This window comes from Cryptosporidium bovis (genome assembly GCF_009768925.1).
Source record: "Cryptosporidium bovis isolate 45015 chromosome Unknown contig_8, whole genome shotgun sequence".
NCBI lineage: Eukaryota > Apicomplexa > Conoidasida > Eucoccidiorida > Cryptosporidiidae > Cryptosporidium > Cryptosporidium bovis.
Genome location: NW_027124998.1, coordinates 319,052 through 338,437, shown reverse-complemented (window position 1 = coordinate 338,437; position 19,386 = coordinate 319,052). Strand labels below are relative to the sequence as shown.

At 34.9% G+C, this 19,386-nt stretch overlaps 8 protein-coding genes across 8 annotated transcripts; 4 read left to right on the top strand and 4 right to left on the bottom strand.

Annotated features, from left to right (window-relative positions):
* Positions 1 to 285: 285 nt before the first annotated feature.
* FG379_003370 (nuclear pore RBP16 17 (RAN binding 16 17)) lies at positions 286 to 3,986 on the bottom strand (the record flags this gene model as incomplete). The annotated part of the gene is made up of 2 exons (XM_067328999.1): positions 286 to 3,844; positions 3,928 to 3,986. The coding sequence occupies 2 exons, from the start codon at positions 3,984 to 3,986 to the stop codon at positions 286 to 288; spliced, it is 3,618 nt and encodes a 1,205-aa protein (XP_067185176.1).
* A 1,135-nt stretch (positions 3,987 to 5,121) lies between these two features.
* On the bottom strand, positions 5,122 to 6,070 carry FG379_003369 (uncharacterized protein; the record flags this gene model as incomplete). Its single annotated transcript, XM_067328998.1, has 2 exons — positions 5,122 to 5,820; positions 6,047 to 6,070. 2 exons carry the CDS (start codon positions 6,068 to 6,070, stop codon positions 5,122 to 5,124), a joined length of 723 nt encoding a protein of 240 aa, XP_067185175.1.
* Positions 6,071 to 7,283: 1,213 nt separating this feature from the next.
* On the top strand, positions 7,284 to 7,559 carry FG379_003368 (uncharacterized protein; the record flags this gene model as incomplete). Its single annotated transcript, XM_067328997.1, has 1 exon — positions 7,284 to 7,559. The coding sequence occupies one exon, from the start codon at positions 7,284 to 7,286 to the stop codon at positions 7,557 to 7,559; it is 276 nt and encodes a 91-aa protein (XP_067185174.1).
* A 1,022-nt stretch (positions 7,560 to 8,581) lies between these two features.
* On the top strand, positions 8,582 to 9,586 carry FG379_003367 (uncharacterized protein; the record flags this gene model as incomplete). Its single annotated transcript, XM_067328996.1, has 1 exon — positions 8,582 to 9,586. The coding sequence occupies one exon, from the start codon at positions 8,582 to 8,584 to the stop codon at positions 9,584 to 9,586; it is 1,005 nt and encodes a 334-aa protein (XP_067185173.1).
* An 806-nt stretch (positions 9,587 to 10,392) lies between these two features.
* FG379_003366 (uncharacterized protein) lies at positions 10,393 to 11,898 on the top strand (the record flags this gene model as incomplete). The annotated part of the gene is made up of 1 exon (XM_067328995.1): positions 10,393 to 11,898. The coding sequence occupies one exon, from the start codon at positions 10,393 to 10,395 to the stop codon at positions 11,896 to 11,898; it is 1,506 nt and encodes a 501-aa protein (XP_067185172.1).
* Positions 11,899 to 12,243: 345 nt separating this feature from the next.
* Positions 12,244 to 14,490, bottom strand: FG379_003365 (uncharacterized protein; the record flags this gene model as incomplete). The annotated part of the gene is made up of 1 exon (XM_067328994.1): positions 12,244 to 14,490. One exon carries the CDS (start codon positions 14,488 to 14,490, stop codon positions 12,244 to 12,246), a length of 2,247 nt encoding a protein of 748 aa, XP_067185171.1.
* Positions 14,491 to 14,788: 298 nt separating this feature from the next.
* On the bottom strand, positions 14,789 to 15,238 carry FG379_003364 (uncharacterized protein; the record flags this gene model as incomplete). Its single annotated transcript, XM_067328993.1, has 1 exon — positions 14,789 to 15,238. The coding sequence occupies one exon, from the start codon at positions 15,236 to 15,238 to the stop codon at positions 14,789 to 14,791; it is 450 nt and encodes a 149-aa protein (XP_067185170.1).
* Positions 15,239 to 16,091: 853 nt separating this feature from the next.
* FG379_003363 (uncharacterized protein) lies at positions 16,092 to 19,103 on the top strand (the record flags this gene model as incomplete). The annotated part of the gene is made up of 1 exon (XM_067328992.1): positions 16,092 to 19,103. The coding sequence occupies one exon, from the start codon at positions 16,092 to 16,094 to the stop codon at positions 19,101 to 19,103; it is 3,012 nt and encodes a 1,003-aa protein (XP_067185169.1).
* Between the last annotated feature and the right edge of the window lie 283 nt (positions 19,104 to 19,386).

Below are 19,386 nucleotides of genomic sequence, written 5' to 3'. Positions count from 1 at the left end.
GACTCGACGTAGTTTCCCGCCTATTCTCACAAATTAGAATACAGAAACACTACCGGCACCTGGGTAATGGCGGACAAAACAATATTGCATGCATGCACAACAAATAAGAAGTGCAAATGTGCCGGAAACCAGGCGAAAACACGTACCTAAAAAAATGTGGGAGAATAAAATATTATCGATTTGAAGTTATTGGTAATCCCTATGGAACTATAAACAACTTGGAGTATGAAGGAGGTTTATTGATAAAAGTAACTGTTTGTACAAATCTATAGTAACTTCAATCACCTAGAGGGTATTTGAACGAACGGCGTGAGCAAAGAAATGAAGATTTCTTGTGAATGCGTCTTTGCTGACACTGGAAAGAGTTCCATCGGTTCCCTTAAGAAGGTCTTGGACAAGTAGCTGGTATTTTGGTTTTTTTTCCTCAACCTGTTGCTCCACAAGTTGCTTCTGTATGGACCTGAAGTCATTTTCAAACAATATAATCAGGCCCAGGAGTGACCTGGAGAAAGTCCAAGTACTTAAGTCTCCAGTTGTGACCAAATTAAACATAAGTTGCATAATTCTGACAAGAGAATTTGACTGTTCAGTCATGAACCTGTAGATCATTTTTCCTTCTGGAGATGTTCCTTGGGTTGCTCCAACAATATTTGAAGAATCTCCGTCCATGCCATCCATTTCTCCTGGAATTATAGAGGAACCATCACTATTTCTTCTTTTGGAAATAAGGTGGACTCCATTTGGAAGGAGAATACGTTCTTTTTCAATTAAAGAGAATATAAAATTGATGAGATGGTCCAAGGTTGCACAGCAGGCAAGGAGAACAACGTTGTCTACTGCACATAAACCAGATTCGAGCGAATAACAAATAACAGAAAGATGTTGTGGCTCAAGTGATGTAATGAATGTCGTCATAAAGCATCTCGATGCGAGTTCCAAAAACTCATAATAGGATTTGAAATTTTTCATGTAAGATTGCAGATCGTGTTCTGGTATAACCAGGCACATTCTACAAGCAAGACGGAGTGCGTTCTCAAGTGCTTGATCTTGGTAAACTTCAAAAACACCAAAATTAGTGTATCCACCAGAAAGTGCATGACACAACATGGAGAGTGTTATAGAAAGTCCCTTGTATTTTTCTTTGTATATATTTTGAAATGAATTATCTGGTTTTGAGAGAATTCTAGATCCATATGTACAAATTAAAGAGGAGACCTCTTTAAATAAAAGTATTCCATTCGGAGATGCCTTATCAAAGTTGATCCTTTGGGATTTATTATCAACAAATTCAGACATAAATTTAAGAAGTGGATTCATCACATCAGAGTCATCCCATAGTCTATCAGCAGCCCAAGTAAATAAGTGTATTCTACTTCTTCCTGGCTGCTTTGGCTTATTAACTAGCCAATTAAAAAGCATATTGTAACTTTCTGGGCCAACACATGCTAGACATATTCCTCTAAGATCTCTGGCCAAACCAATAAGTGGCACCTTGAACTGGTTAATATTATACCCAGCATCTCCAATACCAATTCCTCCTCCAATAATATTATTATTGTTGATACCATTGAGGTTATTCCCTAATATAACTTCCTCCCAAATAAGATCGAAAACCTTTTCAAGTGGTTTCATAAATTCTTCAAAGGTATGTGGTTGCATATTGGAATTTACACCATTAATTCTCAATTCAGTAGTAAAAGATGTTTCTTCCTCTTTAACCTCTAAGAAAAGTAGTTTAGAGAGAGTAAAATAATAAAAAGTTCTATGCTTGCCGTATCTGGGAATATTTAAAAACGTGAATTCTGGTGATGCATGATTGCGAAGTATTTTCCTGACCTGTTCGTTTTTGAGCAAAAGACGACCAGAAACAATAAGATGTGTGGTTCTATCTGTATATTGAACAATCGAGATCCCTGCAGCTAGTTCATGGAAAAGGGAGAGTGTTTTTTTAATAACACTCTCCATCTTACCTTTACATTGTAAGTTCCTACCAATTTTACCAATAATAAGACTAAGCACATCGTCGTCAGAGTTCACACCAAGAATAGAGGCAAGAGTCGTTTCTTCTGAATCTGGTTGGATGAATTGCTTGGCGTAGTCACCGAGACAAACCTTTCTGAATTGTTCCAAAAAATAAAGATAAGCAAGTTCTAGTGATTCTGGTGTATCTGGTAATTGATCGGTTTGTTGGGAAAGCCCAAATACTAACCTTGCGAGTTTTCCATTAAGTACGTGGTAGGAGGTTTCACCTCCACTATTGCTGCTATTACCGTTGCCACCACTGCTACCACTAATATTACTATTGTTACTGCCTCCCGTCCCTCCAGTTGAGGAAGAGGATGATGATGACCCACCAGGCATAAGAGGTCTTCTGAGCTTAATTGAATGACCACCAATCAACGCCCCATGCATATAAACACACCAGGTGATTTGGGAAATGAAGCAATTCTGAGATATATTACCATTTTTGGCAGCCTCAGTAACTTTTTCAAAAAGATTAACAATAAATTCTGCTGTTTCTTGATAACGACATCTACTCAGTTGAGCAAGGATATCAAGTTGTTCCGTTCGAGTAACTTCACTGTCTAGTGGATCATCGATGTCACTCCCCTGTGCTATTGCTTCTGCGATTTTCATACTACTTTGAATAAAAGCAATTGTGATATTATGAATATATTTCTCAAGATTTGTAGGAGCTCTATCTCCTTGGTAAAGAAGGGGAATAACCATATGGCTCCAAAGACCAAGCAGGTAATGTTTGCTGTTTGGAAGAAGAGTCCAGTCTTCAAGAGATGCAATGGTGAAAGCGTAGACTTGATCTATCCAAACTCCAAAAGCATCAGAAGAAGCAAGTTCAGTAAGTTGATTAGCAGTATTAAGTTTACCAAGAAGCCTACAAAGTTCATGGTAACAATCTTCATTTGTCAAACCCATTTTAGTTTGGATGATACCAGCGGTTCCAGACATAAGAGACGCTAAAGAACGTGTTCTGTCTGTTTGAGTTGGAAAGAATGATCTTCTGATCGATGAATATAAAATGAGACACTGAAGGCACATTGCTGCACAGTCTGATAGGGAACCACCCACACCACAACATTTTGCATACATATCAAAAAATATTATTGGAACGTACTCCTCTCTTAAGACTGTCCATGAATGTGGTATCATAACAGTATTCTGTTCATCTGAAGTCTCATCTGGAACGGTACCCATGAAATCATAGGAAAGACAACAGTGTATAAGTTGGAGAACTTGCTTAAGAAGTTTGTATTCTTGTAGGTTTGATACAGAAACAGTACCGAGATGTATTTGTCTTAAAGTTTTAATTGCAATTTGGAATATTATGGGGAGTGAAGTGTCTCTGAAAAGTATGGCTGCACGTCTATATTTTGCAAAATAAAGTCCGGAAGAGTTCTGCATTTCTTGAGTAAGTGTTGTAAATATAATAAGTCCAATGATACAATGATTTGTAGAAGCATTTAAAAACTGTGACACTTGGTCAGTTATATTTGGTCTTGGTGACAGTGAATCCAGTAAACCGTATTTAACTAACTGAGATAAAAGTCGTACATAATGACCGACTAAATAGGGCGCAGATCTCAACATATCAGGACCACATTTATAAAGATAATTAAGTAAGAATGTTTTTGTCTCTTCTTTTTGATTGTCCGGAATTTGAGCCCAACAGGACGTGAATAACTTAGACAAACCGTTAGCAGCAAACATCAAGGCATGTGGATTGCTACTTTGAGCCATAAGGGCCTGTAGTTGTGTTAAACATCCTAAATTGCAAGTTAGGGGCAGGAGTACCTCATGAGCTTGTTTTTGTTGGTTAATATCACCTCTGTAGGAAAGGAACGGAGAAAGTCAGTTGAATTTCAAGGAATTACACTTCAGATAAAGTTATGGCTGTAGCAGTAAACTTACCCATAAAAGGATTCACATAGTCCTTCGAGTTGTGAAAGTTGATTTGGATCTAGGGACATCACAAACCCTTTCAATTTTTAATTGGTGATGTAATGTGTTTATATCTCAATATCTGAATATATATAATATAATTAATGTTACAGTAAATATTCAAAGCAATAATAATGTGAAATTATATTTTGAGGTAATCGCAGTGCTTATTTTAGCATGCACAATATATAATATACTTGCTTACAAATACAGATAACTATTTCGTTATTCCAGCTGTTGAAAACTAGTATTCAAGTAAATTACATATAAACTTGTTTTACTTTGAAAAAGAATACTGTATAAGTGAAATAGAGAGATAAATACAATGTAACGTGTTGAATAAAAGAACTATTTATCGCTGTTGCTTATTCCCCCTTTAAGTTGATCTTTATCAGCTTTTTTCTTTAATCTTAATCCCAATATGTTTTCACCGATAAATTAGAAAAAGCCGTAAAATTCAAATATTACACTAATCATCACAAAATACTCTTACTCAGTAGTTTATGGCCTAATAATTATTTATTCTTTGGTTGGCTCACAATTTTGTGGGGGTCACTGGCGCCTTGTTTACGTATGTCTAGTCAAATCACAATATTTGACTATTGATTGTAAACGAATTATGGCTTTAAGAAGAGAATGCCAAAAAACGGCAGGATGAGGCGATCAAAAACATATATGCATCGTTAATCTGCTCATCTAATAGATTTAAAAGTATGAGTAATAATGCAGGTTGACGATGAAGATAAAGTGGGGAAAAAGGTAAGCAAAGTTGCACAAACTGAATGAGAATTAAATAGGTGCTTCAACTAGAAGTTATGGAGAACAAACGACAGTAGTAGTGATAATTAAAAAATAGACAGTGTTTCTATTTAAATTAGTCAGCATATGCTCATTTGCATAAATAACCGTAAATGCGTCATTAATTAGCACTATGCAAAATAACAAATAGTGACGGTAATGGACTGCAAACAAAAAACATAATCTACATTCGCATAAATACATGCATTGGTGCATGTATGTGTGCAATTATTTGCGAGTAAATCTTTGTGACTCGAAGTTTGCAAGCTAAAAGATGTATGGAGGGCTTTCTTTTATTTTTTTTAATCTTTGTTACTGGAATCACTTTATGACTCCTTCCATTTGATTAGTTAAAGTCCCATAACATTAATACCAGTTTTTGGATATAGAGTCCCAAAACATTGTTGTTCTGCCGGGAGGAGGACTTGGAATGGGTGGCAATAAACTAACTGGACAAACAGGGGGAGTCACACCTTGGAATGAAGTTCTGTAAGCGGTCCCGAAGTTCCTGTCTTCCTTTATGGGATCGTACTTTTCTGGTTCACTGACTTTCTTCTCTGGCAAATCCCATTGTTGATAGTTTTCTCTATACACGGAGTTAATGGAAGATCCATAGTTTGGGTTGTTTATAGCCTCATGTGGTGGCTTGATCATTTCAACTCTAGGCATATCCCACTTCTTATAGTTACTTTGGTAACTTGTCATAAAGTCACGATTTTCTGGCAGTTCAATAAACTTTTCAGTTGGTCTTACTTCTTTTGTCGGTATGTCCCATTTTTTAAATTCTTGATGATAACAGGTATCTGATTCAAATGGGATGGATTTGGGTAATTCAACCGGATCTGGTTTCGGGAAGGTCGGTAGTTCCCATTTCTTATAGTCTGTATTGTATGAACTTTCCGCTTTAAACGAAATATGTTCTTTCAGAGGAGCTGGGCATACATGCTTGCCACATGTACATAATTCTTCTATTGACTTTCCTGGCTTTCCACTAGGTGATTTTGCCCTACAATGCTCATCTGGACATCTACCAAAGTTTCTTCCTCTAACAAAACTTCCACTTGTCTTTATCACAATTTACATATATGTGTTATAATTTTTTTGTTTAAATATGCAGAAAAAACAAAGTGAGTTAATAATTAGACGAAAGTTGTTTGATGTTCAATATTTAGCCATTAATCCCCTCTCTCAACATCAACTTTTTTTGTTTTATTTGGTTCTATACCCGGATAAATTTATTCAAGAACTTTAATAGTCTCGGGGATTAAGGAATACATTATTTGTGACCTACCTCACTTTCAACAAATTCAGACATTTTGGTAAATTTTAAACTTGTTTCAAGTAGTTGAAGTGCCTATAGGAATAAGTATCGTTTAAACAGATAACTCCTTTATTTAATTGACCGGATTATACTTGTAAATAAATTAAACTGTTATTTTTATTATGTTGAATTATTAATATAAAAAAATAATGTGCTTAATTTGGGTGCGTATTTACACACTTTTTGGTAACTGTAATTATTATTCACCTTTATACGGATAAAAATTGACAATGAATACAGTTAGATTCTTATTTTCTCTTTTTATTCTCAAAATTTTCTTTTATAATATTTAGTTTATGGTCTCGCTCAACCGTTCTTTGCTTCTCTACTATTCCGGTCTGTGTTGAATATATCTTAATTTATCTATATGTAGCTATTCTTTTATTACATGTATCTTTTATATGACTCAATTTAACTTAAAGACAATTGGACCTTTTACCTAAATCTAATGGTCGTATTGAATGGAATAAATGTATCTATTCTAAAGCGAATGTAGAAGGACTATTTATTGCTAAAACTCTACTTTTAATCTTTAATCTCTAATCTCTAATAACTATTTTTTTAAAATAAGGACTTGAAAAAAGTATAAAATAAAAAAAGGTCCGGACATTTTTTCTATTCTAATCTTTTCAGTTTGAAGCTTAAAAATGGGAAGTGAGACGAAAAACCTATTTTTTCGACAATTTAAACTTGTAAATGTAAACAACAGTAAATGAACGTAATGTTAATAATTTGTTCACTATTGAGTGACACAAATACATGCATGTGCATGCAGTAATACAAATGAAAGTGGTTTTTTCAAAAAGTATTTCCAGGTTAAGCAGCAACGTGTAGTGTTTTTTTTCAGATTATTTGGAATGTGACTTATTGATTTCAAAAGGTATTGTATTTAAGTTGGAGTGCACATTCTTGCCAAAATTCGCCAAATAAATTTACTCATTCTAATAATCCTTTGATTTGTTTTCCATTACCTAGTTTTGCGTGTTTTTAGGTTCACCCATTATTTGGGCAGGCGGTTACCGCTTTTATACTCGAGAAAAAAAGTCTTTACACGGACAGTGACAATAAACATAAAAGGGAGAGAAACACATAGTATATGTGATTTTTGCTCTTAAATAGCAAAGGAGCGTCATTAATTGTTTGAATCACGAATTTAAGAGTACTGTTTATTTGTGTCTCTTTCCGTTTTAATTCTCTCTGTGCCAAAATGGGCGAAGAAAATGATGTGATATCTCAGCTAGTTGCAAAGGCTCTTAGGGAGATGAGAATACTGAGCAAAAACTCAATGGGCGTCGAACAAAAGCTAGAGGAGAAGGTTACGAAGGCCATAGGGTTGGTTTTGGAGGATTTTATTGATAATTCCCTCCAGGCAGGTGCGCTTTATTCACTATATAATAATTCAAATGTGATAGATAAGAAAACAATTTTACACTATTTTAATACAAACTACGGGATTGGTTCAAATGCAGGTTTTGAACTTTAAACAAAAGCATTCTGGTGCGCGGATATAAGTGTTTTTTAACTACGCTTTTGCTCTTGAAATAACATACTTCGTGAATACTTACTGAATAAACTCTCATAATTAGGATAACGATGTAAATTGACAAAATGTAAGTTTGACATAACGTTAAGTAATTGTATTTTTGTACGAATTTGCGTTATTTCTAGTTCTCCGTTTATAAGGACGGTTAGAATTTGTTTGCATATGTGTCGAGAAACGATGTTTATCAGGTACAAAGCAGTTCTGAATATAGTGTACTTGCTCCTTAAAAAAACGCAATTTAAGGGACCTGGATTTTAAGGGAGGGGAATTGAAAGCGAAACCCCCTGAAATACAATACTCTGACAGTGCAGAAGTTACGAAACTAGATATTATTTGATTCTTCCCTTTGGTGCAATTTTCGGTCTATGTCTTGAATGTGCATGCTTGCATGTATTTATGTACATGTGTATAGATGCATGTCTATACTTGGATGAAGAAAGAAAAAAGCGGATCTTGTTAGTAAGGAATACGAATACCAGACAAAAATGCAGTGCAAAAGTGTGAACATTGTTTTAAAGTGACAATAAGGCTATAAAAAAAAATAATCAGTTTAGTTGAAAAATCAATATTTTTTTACCTCGGTTGAAATGAAAAAATGCAGCTGGGCGCTCTAAATACCCGATCTTCATGTTATCGGTTTTTGTGTGAAGCTCATATTTTAATATAAAATTAAAAAAAGGTATAACGAGATACGGAGTGAGAGGGGTAAATAAGCAAATAAAAAACTAAAAAAAAGTAAAAGAGAAGGCAGATAGGTGTCTCTAGTCCTCTTAGCAGTTTTATACTGGTTCATTGTGAAGAAGGGAAAAACGAATAGAAATAGGGGGAAGATAAAACATAAATAGGGATAAAAAGGTTTATATACAAATATAAAAGAACATTAATATATGTGATTTAGGTTTTGAAGTTAGAATTAAGGCGAAATACTTTCACGAGGAAGAAGGTAGGAGTTAAAGTTTAAGATGTTAATATTTAATCACGAGATGATGCAAAAAGAGCGTAAAATACTGTTGTCGGGTTTATTGCTTATTTTAAGTACGATAGTAATCGGTGCAGGAGCATCATCAGGACGAACACATACAAAGAATGGTTTTCTGTATTTGTCACTAAACAAGTTTGTGTGGGTCCATGATGCATGTAGTTGGTTACATGCATTTATGTGTATTACGTGTTACGGAGTATTGACTTACAAAGTTTATAACGATAGAAGTGCACTTGGAATATCACTACAAACACTATGTGCACTTTGTTTTTCTGAATTTTGTGGAGCACTATTAAATATATGGTTTTCAATGTACACTGGAATAATGTTGGATTGGTCTTTCCAAGTAGATATACTGTCAACAGTGCTGTCAGTTTTGTGTTTGTATACTGTATGGAGTAAGTTCTCTAACACTATTGAAGATCAATATGACACGTTTGGGTTGAACATTTTAGTTAGGGTATTGTTATTATTTGGTTCAAATTCAATAGACAAGGAGGCAATTAAGAATGGAGAAAGGGCAGGAAAAATAAGACCAACCGGCTTAATAGGGTCTTTTTCAAGTTACTCGTATTGGCTTGTACTGTATATATTGGCAATACCACTTTCAATTGTATTTTTAATGTTCAGAACAAAAAGAAGGTTGGGCATTATCACTTCCTTGTTGGCCTATGATGATGCTATTAGAGCACTGGCTCTTCTTCCACAGTTGTATATGTTTCACATTAAAAGTCCAAGAAAGGTTTCGGAGCATCTTGCTTTGTTTACGATGTTTGAATTCAGTTTGAAAATACTTGCACTTGTGTATTGGATGTCAATGCCACTATTTAGAATACCTCACGAATCCAGGAACTATAACATAATTGTTCAGCTATTTAACATTGGAATATTGCTTGATTTCGCATATCACTACTTTAGAGCCAAACTGAATGGTGAAAAGTCCATTCAGTACGCATCCGATTTGGTTATTCCATTTACTCTGTAATGTAATTCGGGTGATAAGGAATACATGAAAATATATATAATATGTTAATCTTTTATTTCACTTGGTCACCTTTTTTGGCTATATTGTCTCCCTGTTGCGCCTATTGCGTTGGTGACAATTTAGATTTAAGATAGTATGTCCGCGATACGCAGAATTGAGTGACAAGTATTGTGTGGAAAAGAGCAGAAGAGAAAGTACAATTATAATGCTATTTGAAATCATCATATGCAAAGGCGAAACTAAATGAACGATAAATGTGATGTTAAAAAGGGTCACACTCTTGAATCTCTTACCTTTTTTTCTATTTTATTTTTCCCTTTAGGTCCGGTTTGATGCTTTCGTCGCCGGCTTTTATTCCTAAAATACACGTATGCACTCCTCATATACAGTGCATGAAAACAAACATACATTGTGCATGCATGTAAGTATATATGTATATTACGTGAAATGCAGTTGTAATATACATTTTAGTTCTTGCTCTGCACCTTAATTTAGGCAATTTCTTAAAAATGGTAAGCCTAATTTTAGAGTTTACTCAGAAACCCTTACACATATAAAATTTAGGATTTGTGTTGTTAAAGCATAGAGTACTCTTTCATTTTCTTTTTTTTTATCATTATTGTTGTTCCCCCTTTAGTGCGACTTCAGCTAGAGAACCCGAATGGGATAGGGCACAGATAAATATTAGGGAAAGAGGCGGGAGCTTTACCAATATAGTTTGAGAAGAAAACTAATCATGTGAAGGAAAATAAAGCTGGAAAGAAAATAAATAAAAAAGTCAGCAAGCACGATTCTAATTGAGAAAAATGGTCTTAGCAGATTTAGGTAACCAGCTGGCATCTGCAATAAGGAAGTTTCAGTCTGCAACAATAGTGGATGAGGCAGCAGTGGACTTGTGTTTGAAAGAGATAACAACAGCACTGTTAAAGGCAGATGTAAATGTAAAATTAGTGGCTCAGCTGAGAAACAATATAAAAAGATCCATAGAAAAGGAGGAATATGGAGGTGGCAGTAGTTTGAACAAACGACGTCAAATACAAGGAGCCGTTGTGGAGGAATTGGTAAACATACTTACGCCTAAAAGAACTCCTTATACGCCTAGGAGAGACAAACCAAATGTGATAGTATTTGTAGGTCTACAGGGTTCAGGAAAGACCACAACATGCACCAAATATGCTAATTATTATCAGAAAAGAGGTTGGAAAACAGCATTGGTATGTGCAGACACATTTAGAGCAGGTGCCTTTGATCAGCTTAAGCAGAATGCAACCAAAGTTAAGATACCATTTTATGGTAGCTACACTGAAACGGACCCAGTCAAGATTGCGAGAGATGGTGTAAATGAATTTAGAAAGGAAGGATACGATTTAATTATAGTAGATACATCTGGAAGACACAAACAAGAGTCATCGTTGTTTTTGGAAATGGAACAGGTAGTTATGGAAACTAAGCCAGATGACGTTGTATTTGTAATGGACAGTCACATAGGACAGGCTTGTTATGATCAGGCAATGGCTTTTTGTAACGCTGTTGATGTCGGAAGTGTTATTATAACAAAACTAGACGGTCATGCCAAAGGTGGAGGTGCTCTTTCTGCAGTAACGGCTACTGGAGCCCCTATTATATTTATCGGAACTGGAGAACATTTTGATGAATTTGAGCCTTTTGAAACTAAAGGTTTTGTTTCCAGGCTGCTTGGATTGGGTGACATATCTGGTTTAATGGCAAAAATAAACGAAGTAGTGCCACTAGATAAACAACCTGATATGGTTAATAGGATTGTACAGGGTATATTCACACTTAGGGATATGTACGAACAGTTTCAAAACATGCTTAACATGGGCTCTCCAAGTGCACTTTTATCTATGATTCCAGGAATGGGCCCCAATTTTTTGGCAAAGGAAGACGAACAAGCCGGTTTAGAGAAGTTGAAAAGATTCATGGTTATTATGGACTCGATGACTGAAAATGAATTAGATAATGAGAAAACCATCAACCAATCCAGAATAGACAGAATCTCACGTGGAAGCGGCACAAAGCCGGAAGATGTGCAGGAGCTACTCTCACAACACAAGTTATTCTCGAAAATGGTTGGACAAATAGGGAAGCTCGGACTCGGAAAAAAGGGTGGTTTGGACATGTCATCTATGATGAGAAATCCTTCGCAATTAATTCAGAAGATGCAAAAAGTTATTGACCCGAGGATATTTAAAAACATGGGAGGAGCTCAGAACATGATGAACATAATGAAGGAGATGGAGAAGTTCGAGTGTTCTTCCGACATACAAAGAATGTTTGGGGGTATGAGGTAGTGAGTTGGAAACAGAAAAAGCGAGATAAGTAGTGAATACTGGAGAGACAGCAGAGAAGAACAGAGTAGACATCGAAGAATGTAAGAGAAATGGCGAAAATTAACACAAACGCATGCATACCTAGGTTTGGTGCCTGCTACAGCAAATAGGCGCAGCAGTAGTTAAGGTTTTTGTTAGATTCAACTTTAATTGGTTTAAAAGTCGCAAATATGTGTATTCATATTTATATATTTATCTTTGCTACCATGTATATCCATTTGAATTTTCTAATATTTCTTTTAGAGCAAAAGATTTCAGTCAGGGAAGGCAGGTAGAAACACTTGTCAGTTGTTCCTTCAGTTTGAATCATACAAACAATAGTTGTTTAATAGAGCTAATGTAACTATTTGGAACAAATATATTAATCCCTAAATCAGAATAAAGTACAGCAGACAAAATAATGCTTTGGTTCAATTCGTTAAATTCCGGATTTACTCCTTGAGCTCCGCTGTATTTTATAACATTTGGCGGGACTATGACAACTAGTATGCAACCACCTTCGATGCTTTCATTTTTAGTGCAAAGACTGGATATTCCTATTAGTTTGCCATCATTTGCAAGTTTTTTTGTTTCTTCACCTTTTATATTATTACCTTTAATGCAGTTCAGTAAGTCTAGGCTTGCGAACAACAGTCTTTTATTCATAAATCTAATTAGATATGGGGCGGAGGACTGTGTGATTCTCCAGTTGAAGTCAGAGTTCCCAGATATGCTTCCCTTTAGATTCTCAAAACATTTGACTCCAATTGATTTCAGGTTAACGGGCATATCGTGGTTACTCAGTAGTTCACTTACTCCACTGTTGATTAAATAAATACTATTTTTGCTACCTTTTTTAAGCACAAGATTATTCCTTGAAAGAATTTCATTATTAGTATGGTTTCTATTACTTGCGAGAAACTTTCTTATTTCTTCAGGAAATTCGCTTAAACAGTCTAGGTCAACATCACAATTACCATTAAGTCCGAAAAAGTCAGAAATGTCTATCCAAACAGAATTTTCAACATCCTCATACTTGTATATGCGGTTTTCATCTATATTTGAATTTAAATGAGTTTCATTACCTTTTTTGTCATTGCCATTTGGCTTTTTACTAATAATTGCAAAAAAGAATCCACCTGTGTTGTTTTTATGTGGTAACACTCTTGCACATTTCTCGTAATGTTTTTTTTCCTTCCATTCTTTGTTTGGGAACATACTTGGAGAGATGTACTTGTTTGAGTGACAACAATTACGGTCTTGAACACTATTATTTTGGAAGTTCTGGTTGTCAGAGTTATTTAGTGGGCCACAACTAGGAGAACAGTACACAAACCAATCGTCTAGCCCAGTGGATAGATTAAAGTTACTGTTTATAATATTTCCAGGAGGAACAAGTACTGCGTCATCATATTTCTGTAGTAGTGCTGAAATAACTGCCTCGTTTTCAATCGGGTTCAGACTACATGTTGAATAGACAAGTTTCCCATATTCATCTAAAAGTCTATAGGCTCTAGAAAGAATAGATAATTGCTTCTTGTGTAAATGGAACGCCTTCTCCAGTTTCCAGTTCTTCAATATATCTCCATTTTTTCTCATAGTACCATCACCAGAACAAGGAACATCTGCCAATATTCTGTTAAACTTGAAATACTCTTTATTTCCTTTATTTAGAAAATTTGGCATAAAGGTTGCGTCTATACACGTAACAATAGCTGAGGGAGATGGCATTCTGTTTATCCGTGTAATCAATGTATTTATTCTTCTCGTGCACACGTCGTTCATAACAACTATACCATTACACATTTTAACTCCTAAACGGGGTTTTTCTTCATTTTCCTGCTTTGTATTAACATTCATATAATCCAATATGTTCATTGATTTGCTTCCTGGGGCTGAACACAAATCTAATACTCTGAGGTTTGTAGAATTCATGTCTAAAACTGCTGATGGAAGCATTGAAACGCATTCTTGATTAGATATAGTTCCAAATATATCCTGTGATTTAATAAAATCCCGAAGTTTGTCGCAACCAGGCTCCTTCTTCATCTCGCTTCTAGAAAGATCATATATATTATACAAAATACACTCTTTGCTAAGTTTATCTTTTCTAAATTTTAACATGCTAAGCTGTTCTTCCCTTCCATTTTCTGCTAAAATAGAATTTTCCATAACGTAAATAAGCAATTTAACTTGTTGGTGTGACATATTGACTCTAAAAGATATCGGAAGAGGCCTTCTAATTGCTTCAAATAACTCATTGTACTCACTTTCGGAGTTACATATGCCCTGACTTCTGTAGTACCATTCAAATAACGAAACACCCCTATCCGAAAGTCCGTTCCCGCAATCAACAATTACATCGGTGTTCACTTCTAAGTAGTTATTGTTTTTTGTATCCACATAAACTAGTTTCTCTTCTTTTTTGTCACTTTCGCCTGATCCTGGTACTTTTGCTTCGCTTCCCAAACCATTCTCAAACCCACCTCTATTAATGCATAAATTTATATCCTTGTTCGTTCTCACCCGCTTTGTTCCTACTCCAGAAGCTCCAGTATCTACTATTTTCTCCATTATTGCACTATTCACCGTTCCCACTCCGTTTTATGTCAAGATGTACTCTAATATGTAGGCGCCCTAGGTCAAAGCGAGTAACTGCCTGACATCCAACAAAAGAGTAGCGGAAAGTGAGGTGTCACTGAAGAAGGGACGTCCTCCAGAGAACAGGAATGTGAAAAAAGGCGTGAGTAACATAAATAGATAGATATTATTAAAATAGAAAACATATAAGGTTTATAATATAAAATATCTAAAGTGAATTAACTTTAGATTTGTCATCTTGGAACATCTGCAAATAAAGATGTACAGAGATTTAGACGGGAATAAAATAATCAATACCCTCCTTCTCCAAGGAGTTGTTTATTTTAAGTATCTTTTCTTTAATTTGAAACTCTCTATCCAGTTTTAAAGCGGATCTTGAGTTTTTCTTTTTCAAACTGTCACTACCACTGGGAACATCCTTCCGTTTCTTTGACTTGTTGAATATGAATGGATGGATCTTTTCTTGTGGAATAACGTGACATTTTAGACTTCTTCTAAAGATAATGTAATTATTCATGGTAGAAGCTGCAACTTGAGCGACCTCCATTGAGTTAAATTCTATAAAGGCGTATCCTCTCGAGTGCCCATTTTTCTTGGACCTACTCAATTTTATTCTTCTTATTTCACCAAACTGAGAAAAGTATTCTCTTAGCTGAGGCTCAAAGAGACCGAATGGAATGTGACCTACATATACTATTGCCTTGTCTCTCCTTTTCTTCATCCTTTTTCTACTGGAATTTACCTACGTTTATAGGCGAGCGTCTAGTTCAAACTTTGTCCTTCAGAGTACTAAAAACTTTCTTACTGTCTTTACTTATCTCCGTCCTTGGAAGATGTCTTAATTTTTAACTCTTATCTGTAAGTAGATATAAGACGTTTAAATTGCAAAATACAGCCTCTTGGCGCCACTTCAATGGAAAATTTTGCATTTGTTTTTTTGCATGGCCTGACCGGCATTGAATGATTTAAAATAGTCTGACCTGAAACAAGTTTGCATGAGCAAACAAACAGAGAACCCCTGGTTTTATTTCTATTTTTTCAGTAAGTACTGAATTTAATAAAAGAGTGAAAAATGGAGTCGGAAAAGAGTTATATGTAGCAAGGCAATAAAGGAGAAGTGAAAGAAAAAATACAAAATTGAAGGAGTTAAAGATAAAGCGACGGTAACTCCAAAAGAGGGACAAACAAATTACATTACAAAAAGCCCTGGTAAAGTTTCGGGTTAGATAAGATAACAAGGTCGGAAGGGTCGCGCAAAGCTATTAAATGTGGAACTCAGAAATACAGTGAGATTAGAAAACAATTACTGAGGACCTTATATGAGAGGAAATGGTAGAGCAGGGTCTGTATAAACCATAACTAATTAAGGTTTGCTGAAGGTCAGTTGCTACGAAAGTTAACAGAACCTAACAAATGAAGGTTCCGTTAACTATTGAAAAACAAAATAGGTTTACCACACTTTGGCGCCAAACTCAATGTATAATTTTTAACAAGAATAATAATAAATACAGATATTAGGGAGAATTTATAAATTAAAAAAATACAAGTAGCTGTGCAAGTAATATAGATATTATATGTCTGATTTTTCGTTGGACATTAATTCTTCCCTGGAGAGGGCGTACAGAACGGTTCCAATACTAAAGCCAGTAGTTTGGAGTGGGATAAAGGAGTTGCTTGAAACATCAAGAAAGTCATATAGCAGAAGACAAAAAGATACGGGGTTTATGAGTTTTCCTAAACACACAGGAAATGGAAAGGGAATAGTGAGCGATTTGAGTATATCTGCACTGGAACGTTCAATACAGTACCTTTTCTCAAGAATAGAGAGCTACGATTCAAGGAAAAGATATGTTGCGGAAGCGTTTAGTTACAAGAAAGTTCATAGAATTGAAGGTGGGAATGGCAATGATTATTACAGAAAAGACGGACTTGGAGCGCAAATAGGATTCGGGATAGGAGATTTACCAGACTATCTTCAAACAAATTACTCAAATTTTTTATCGTATTTAATCGACGAGTCTACAGCCTCTATATTTCAAATATGTTATTCTGAAATATTTGATTTGTTCTCAACAGAGTGGGATGAGAAGAAAGCAAAGTTAATAGAAAACTCAAATAACGGTTTAGTTTCATTGGTGGACAATTATGAGAACACAAGGTTGTTGAGTCCAGAATTTAGTTTTTCTCTGAATGTAAGAAAACCGAGTTTTGAAAGAAAGAACAAATATTTAGGATATATAACTAATGATAAAGGTTCTGGAGTAGATGATAGTGTGAAAGATAACTACATTATATTATCAGACTTGATTCCGAATGTAGACAATTCTGAATTAAACACAGAAAAATATTACTCAATTCAAAAAATGTGTCTATCCTCTTTTAATCTCAGAATGAGGTTAATACAAGAAATAAGCTCTTCTTCAGCCCCAGCTGAGTATAAGGAAGAAATAGTATCATTTTGGAGACTGTTAACACTATTGGTGGGAACAAATTTGAAGAATAACTACAGTACACGACAAATGATCTCAAATTCAATAAGAACCTTGGAGATATCTATGGTTGACAGAGTATTATATCTAAATTCAAGTATAGTGATGAACAAATACGCATCCGGTAACGGAAGTAGTATGATGTTCATATCACTGAAAAATTTTATCAGTATAGCTAGAAAGCTTTATTTGGCAGAAAATGAACACTTTCAGATTATGAACTCCCAGTTCAACTTCCCAAGTGAGCAAAGTCATTTTTGGTTCTTGGCATTCTGGGCGTTTAGAATTGGTTCAGGGCAAATACTTTGGGATATGTCTGTAAAGTACATTGATATACCACATAATTTTTCGTTGGTTTGCAAGTGTTTAGCTGCTATTTTGCTTTCAACAAGTAGCTCCTTGTTAATGTCACAATCGAATGATGATCAGCAAAATATTGAGGAGAATTGGATAAAACAGTGCGTTCAATTTGATTTTAATAAGGATCTTTTCTCTAGTAAAGAATACAGAGAATTAAGCTCTCTTTTTTATTCTGGATCTGGACAAGATGTGGATAGCAAGGAACAGGTTTACTACCATATAATTTTTAGTATCATAAACACCTCAACTAGTCCATTGAATATTATGAGATTAATTCCAAATGCCACTTTGGAAGACTATGTTTGGTATCAATTTCATATTATTCTAAAAACTAACGATGATAATGGCTCTGCTAGAGAGCTCAGTACTGTATTCAATAAAATCAAAGCTCAATCTGAATTCACGAATGGTAAAAACTTTTATTATTTGTTGGAACATGATGAGAACAAGAATCAAATTCAGGGAGTTACTTCAGAAAGCAATAAACTTCAGAATGACAAACTGATTAAAGAACATACAAGTCTTGGACTTGCAAAGTTGTTTTGCTATACTCTTCACTTTAGTGAAGCAATTGTTTGGATATACAACAACCATCCACAAATAAAAAATATTTTGCTTCAGTGGACGTTGTATTTGGCCATTTCTGGACTAATTCCATTCTGGAAAGATGGGGAACAGGAAATGGCAGGAGGAAGAGGAATAGGTGAAAAAAAAACAGACTCGATGACAGAAATAAGGACAAGAGAAAGGGAAATTGAAATAAATGACGCTCGTTCTATTTTACAATTTTCAGGAGTAATGGAGGAGGAGAATTCTACAAGTTTGTTTGAGATTTTAATTAGATCAATCAGAAACTTTAGCATTCCATTTCCATTCATTGCAAAGTTGGCGAGATTGTATCCTCAAACAATGAGGAACCAAATACTAGAGGAATATATAGAATATAGCATGCTTCATGACATTGTCGAGGATGACTATTCCGACAGTGTTGGATTCCATTCGTACATTGAAAGTGGTAGGCCATTTTTAAAGTTTGAATCACTGGAAAACGTAAAAATTGGTGACTACTCAGACATTTGCGAGGAAATGAATACCATTATAGCCAGACTTGCTAGAAATAGGGGACACTACATAACATCCATTTTATTCTTTATGGAAGCAAATTTAACTGAAGATGTACTTGATACTATATTTGACTGTCTTAAGTTACCAGTCTGCTATTCCTTCACCACGTTAAATACAAAACAACAACTGTTCTTCGATAAGTTACAAACAATACTAAGCAAAGTAATAAATGATCCAAAATACCAACAAACATTGAACTCACAAAGTAAATTAGACTCTATAAAAAAATTAAACGAGATTGTTTATACGTTTGTCCTTATTCAAAAGGGATTCTACAGATCTGCTAAGGAGTACATTGAGTCCAAAAAGTTTATTCCTAAAGCGGATAGTGGTATTAACTCAAGCAATATACTCTATCTCCCGAAAATAATTGAAGGTTACGTAGTTTCTCTTTCAGAGCTTTGCAGAAGTAACGAGAGTGGCACTGACGGAATTCCTGAAGATGTACATCACGCTATATTTAAAAATTATCATATCATTACATCCTTAGTTAATAGTCTTATCTCTCTTCATTGCATTCAAACGACCATTGCTGACAAGATTAACAAGCTTCTCAAAGAGATGCTTATTATGGTCTCTGCTGACCAACTTGCTCTGGCAAATCATCACTAGAATACAAAACCTAACGGAAAAACATGATCTAATTCATTCCTCTCTTTTCTTGTTTCCCTCATTTCCTTCTTACTCTTAATTTACATGTTCCTCTCCTAGCCCAGTATATGTAAGGTTTGGCGCCAAACAAAAAATGATAAAGTCAAATTGATTATAGTATTATTAGAGGTTGATTTCAAGGTGAGAGAGACTGTTAAAATTAACAAAATAAGCAACGTGGTACATAAAACGGTAACTAAAGAAACTATACACATAGTTCAACTGTTTGTTATAGGCGTTTGAG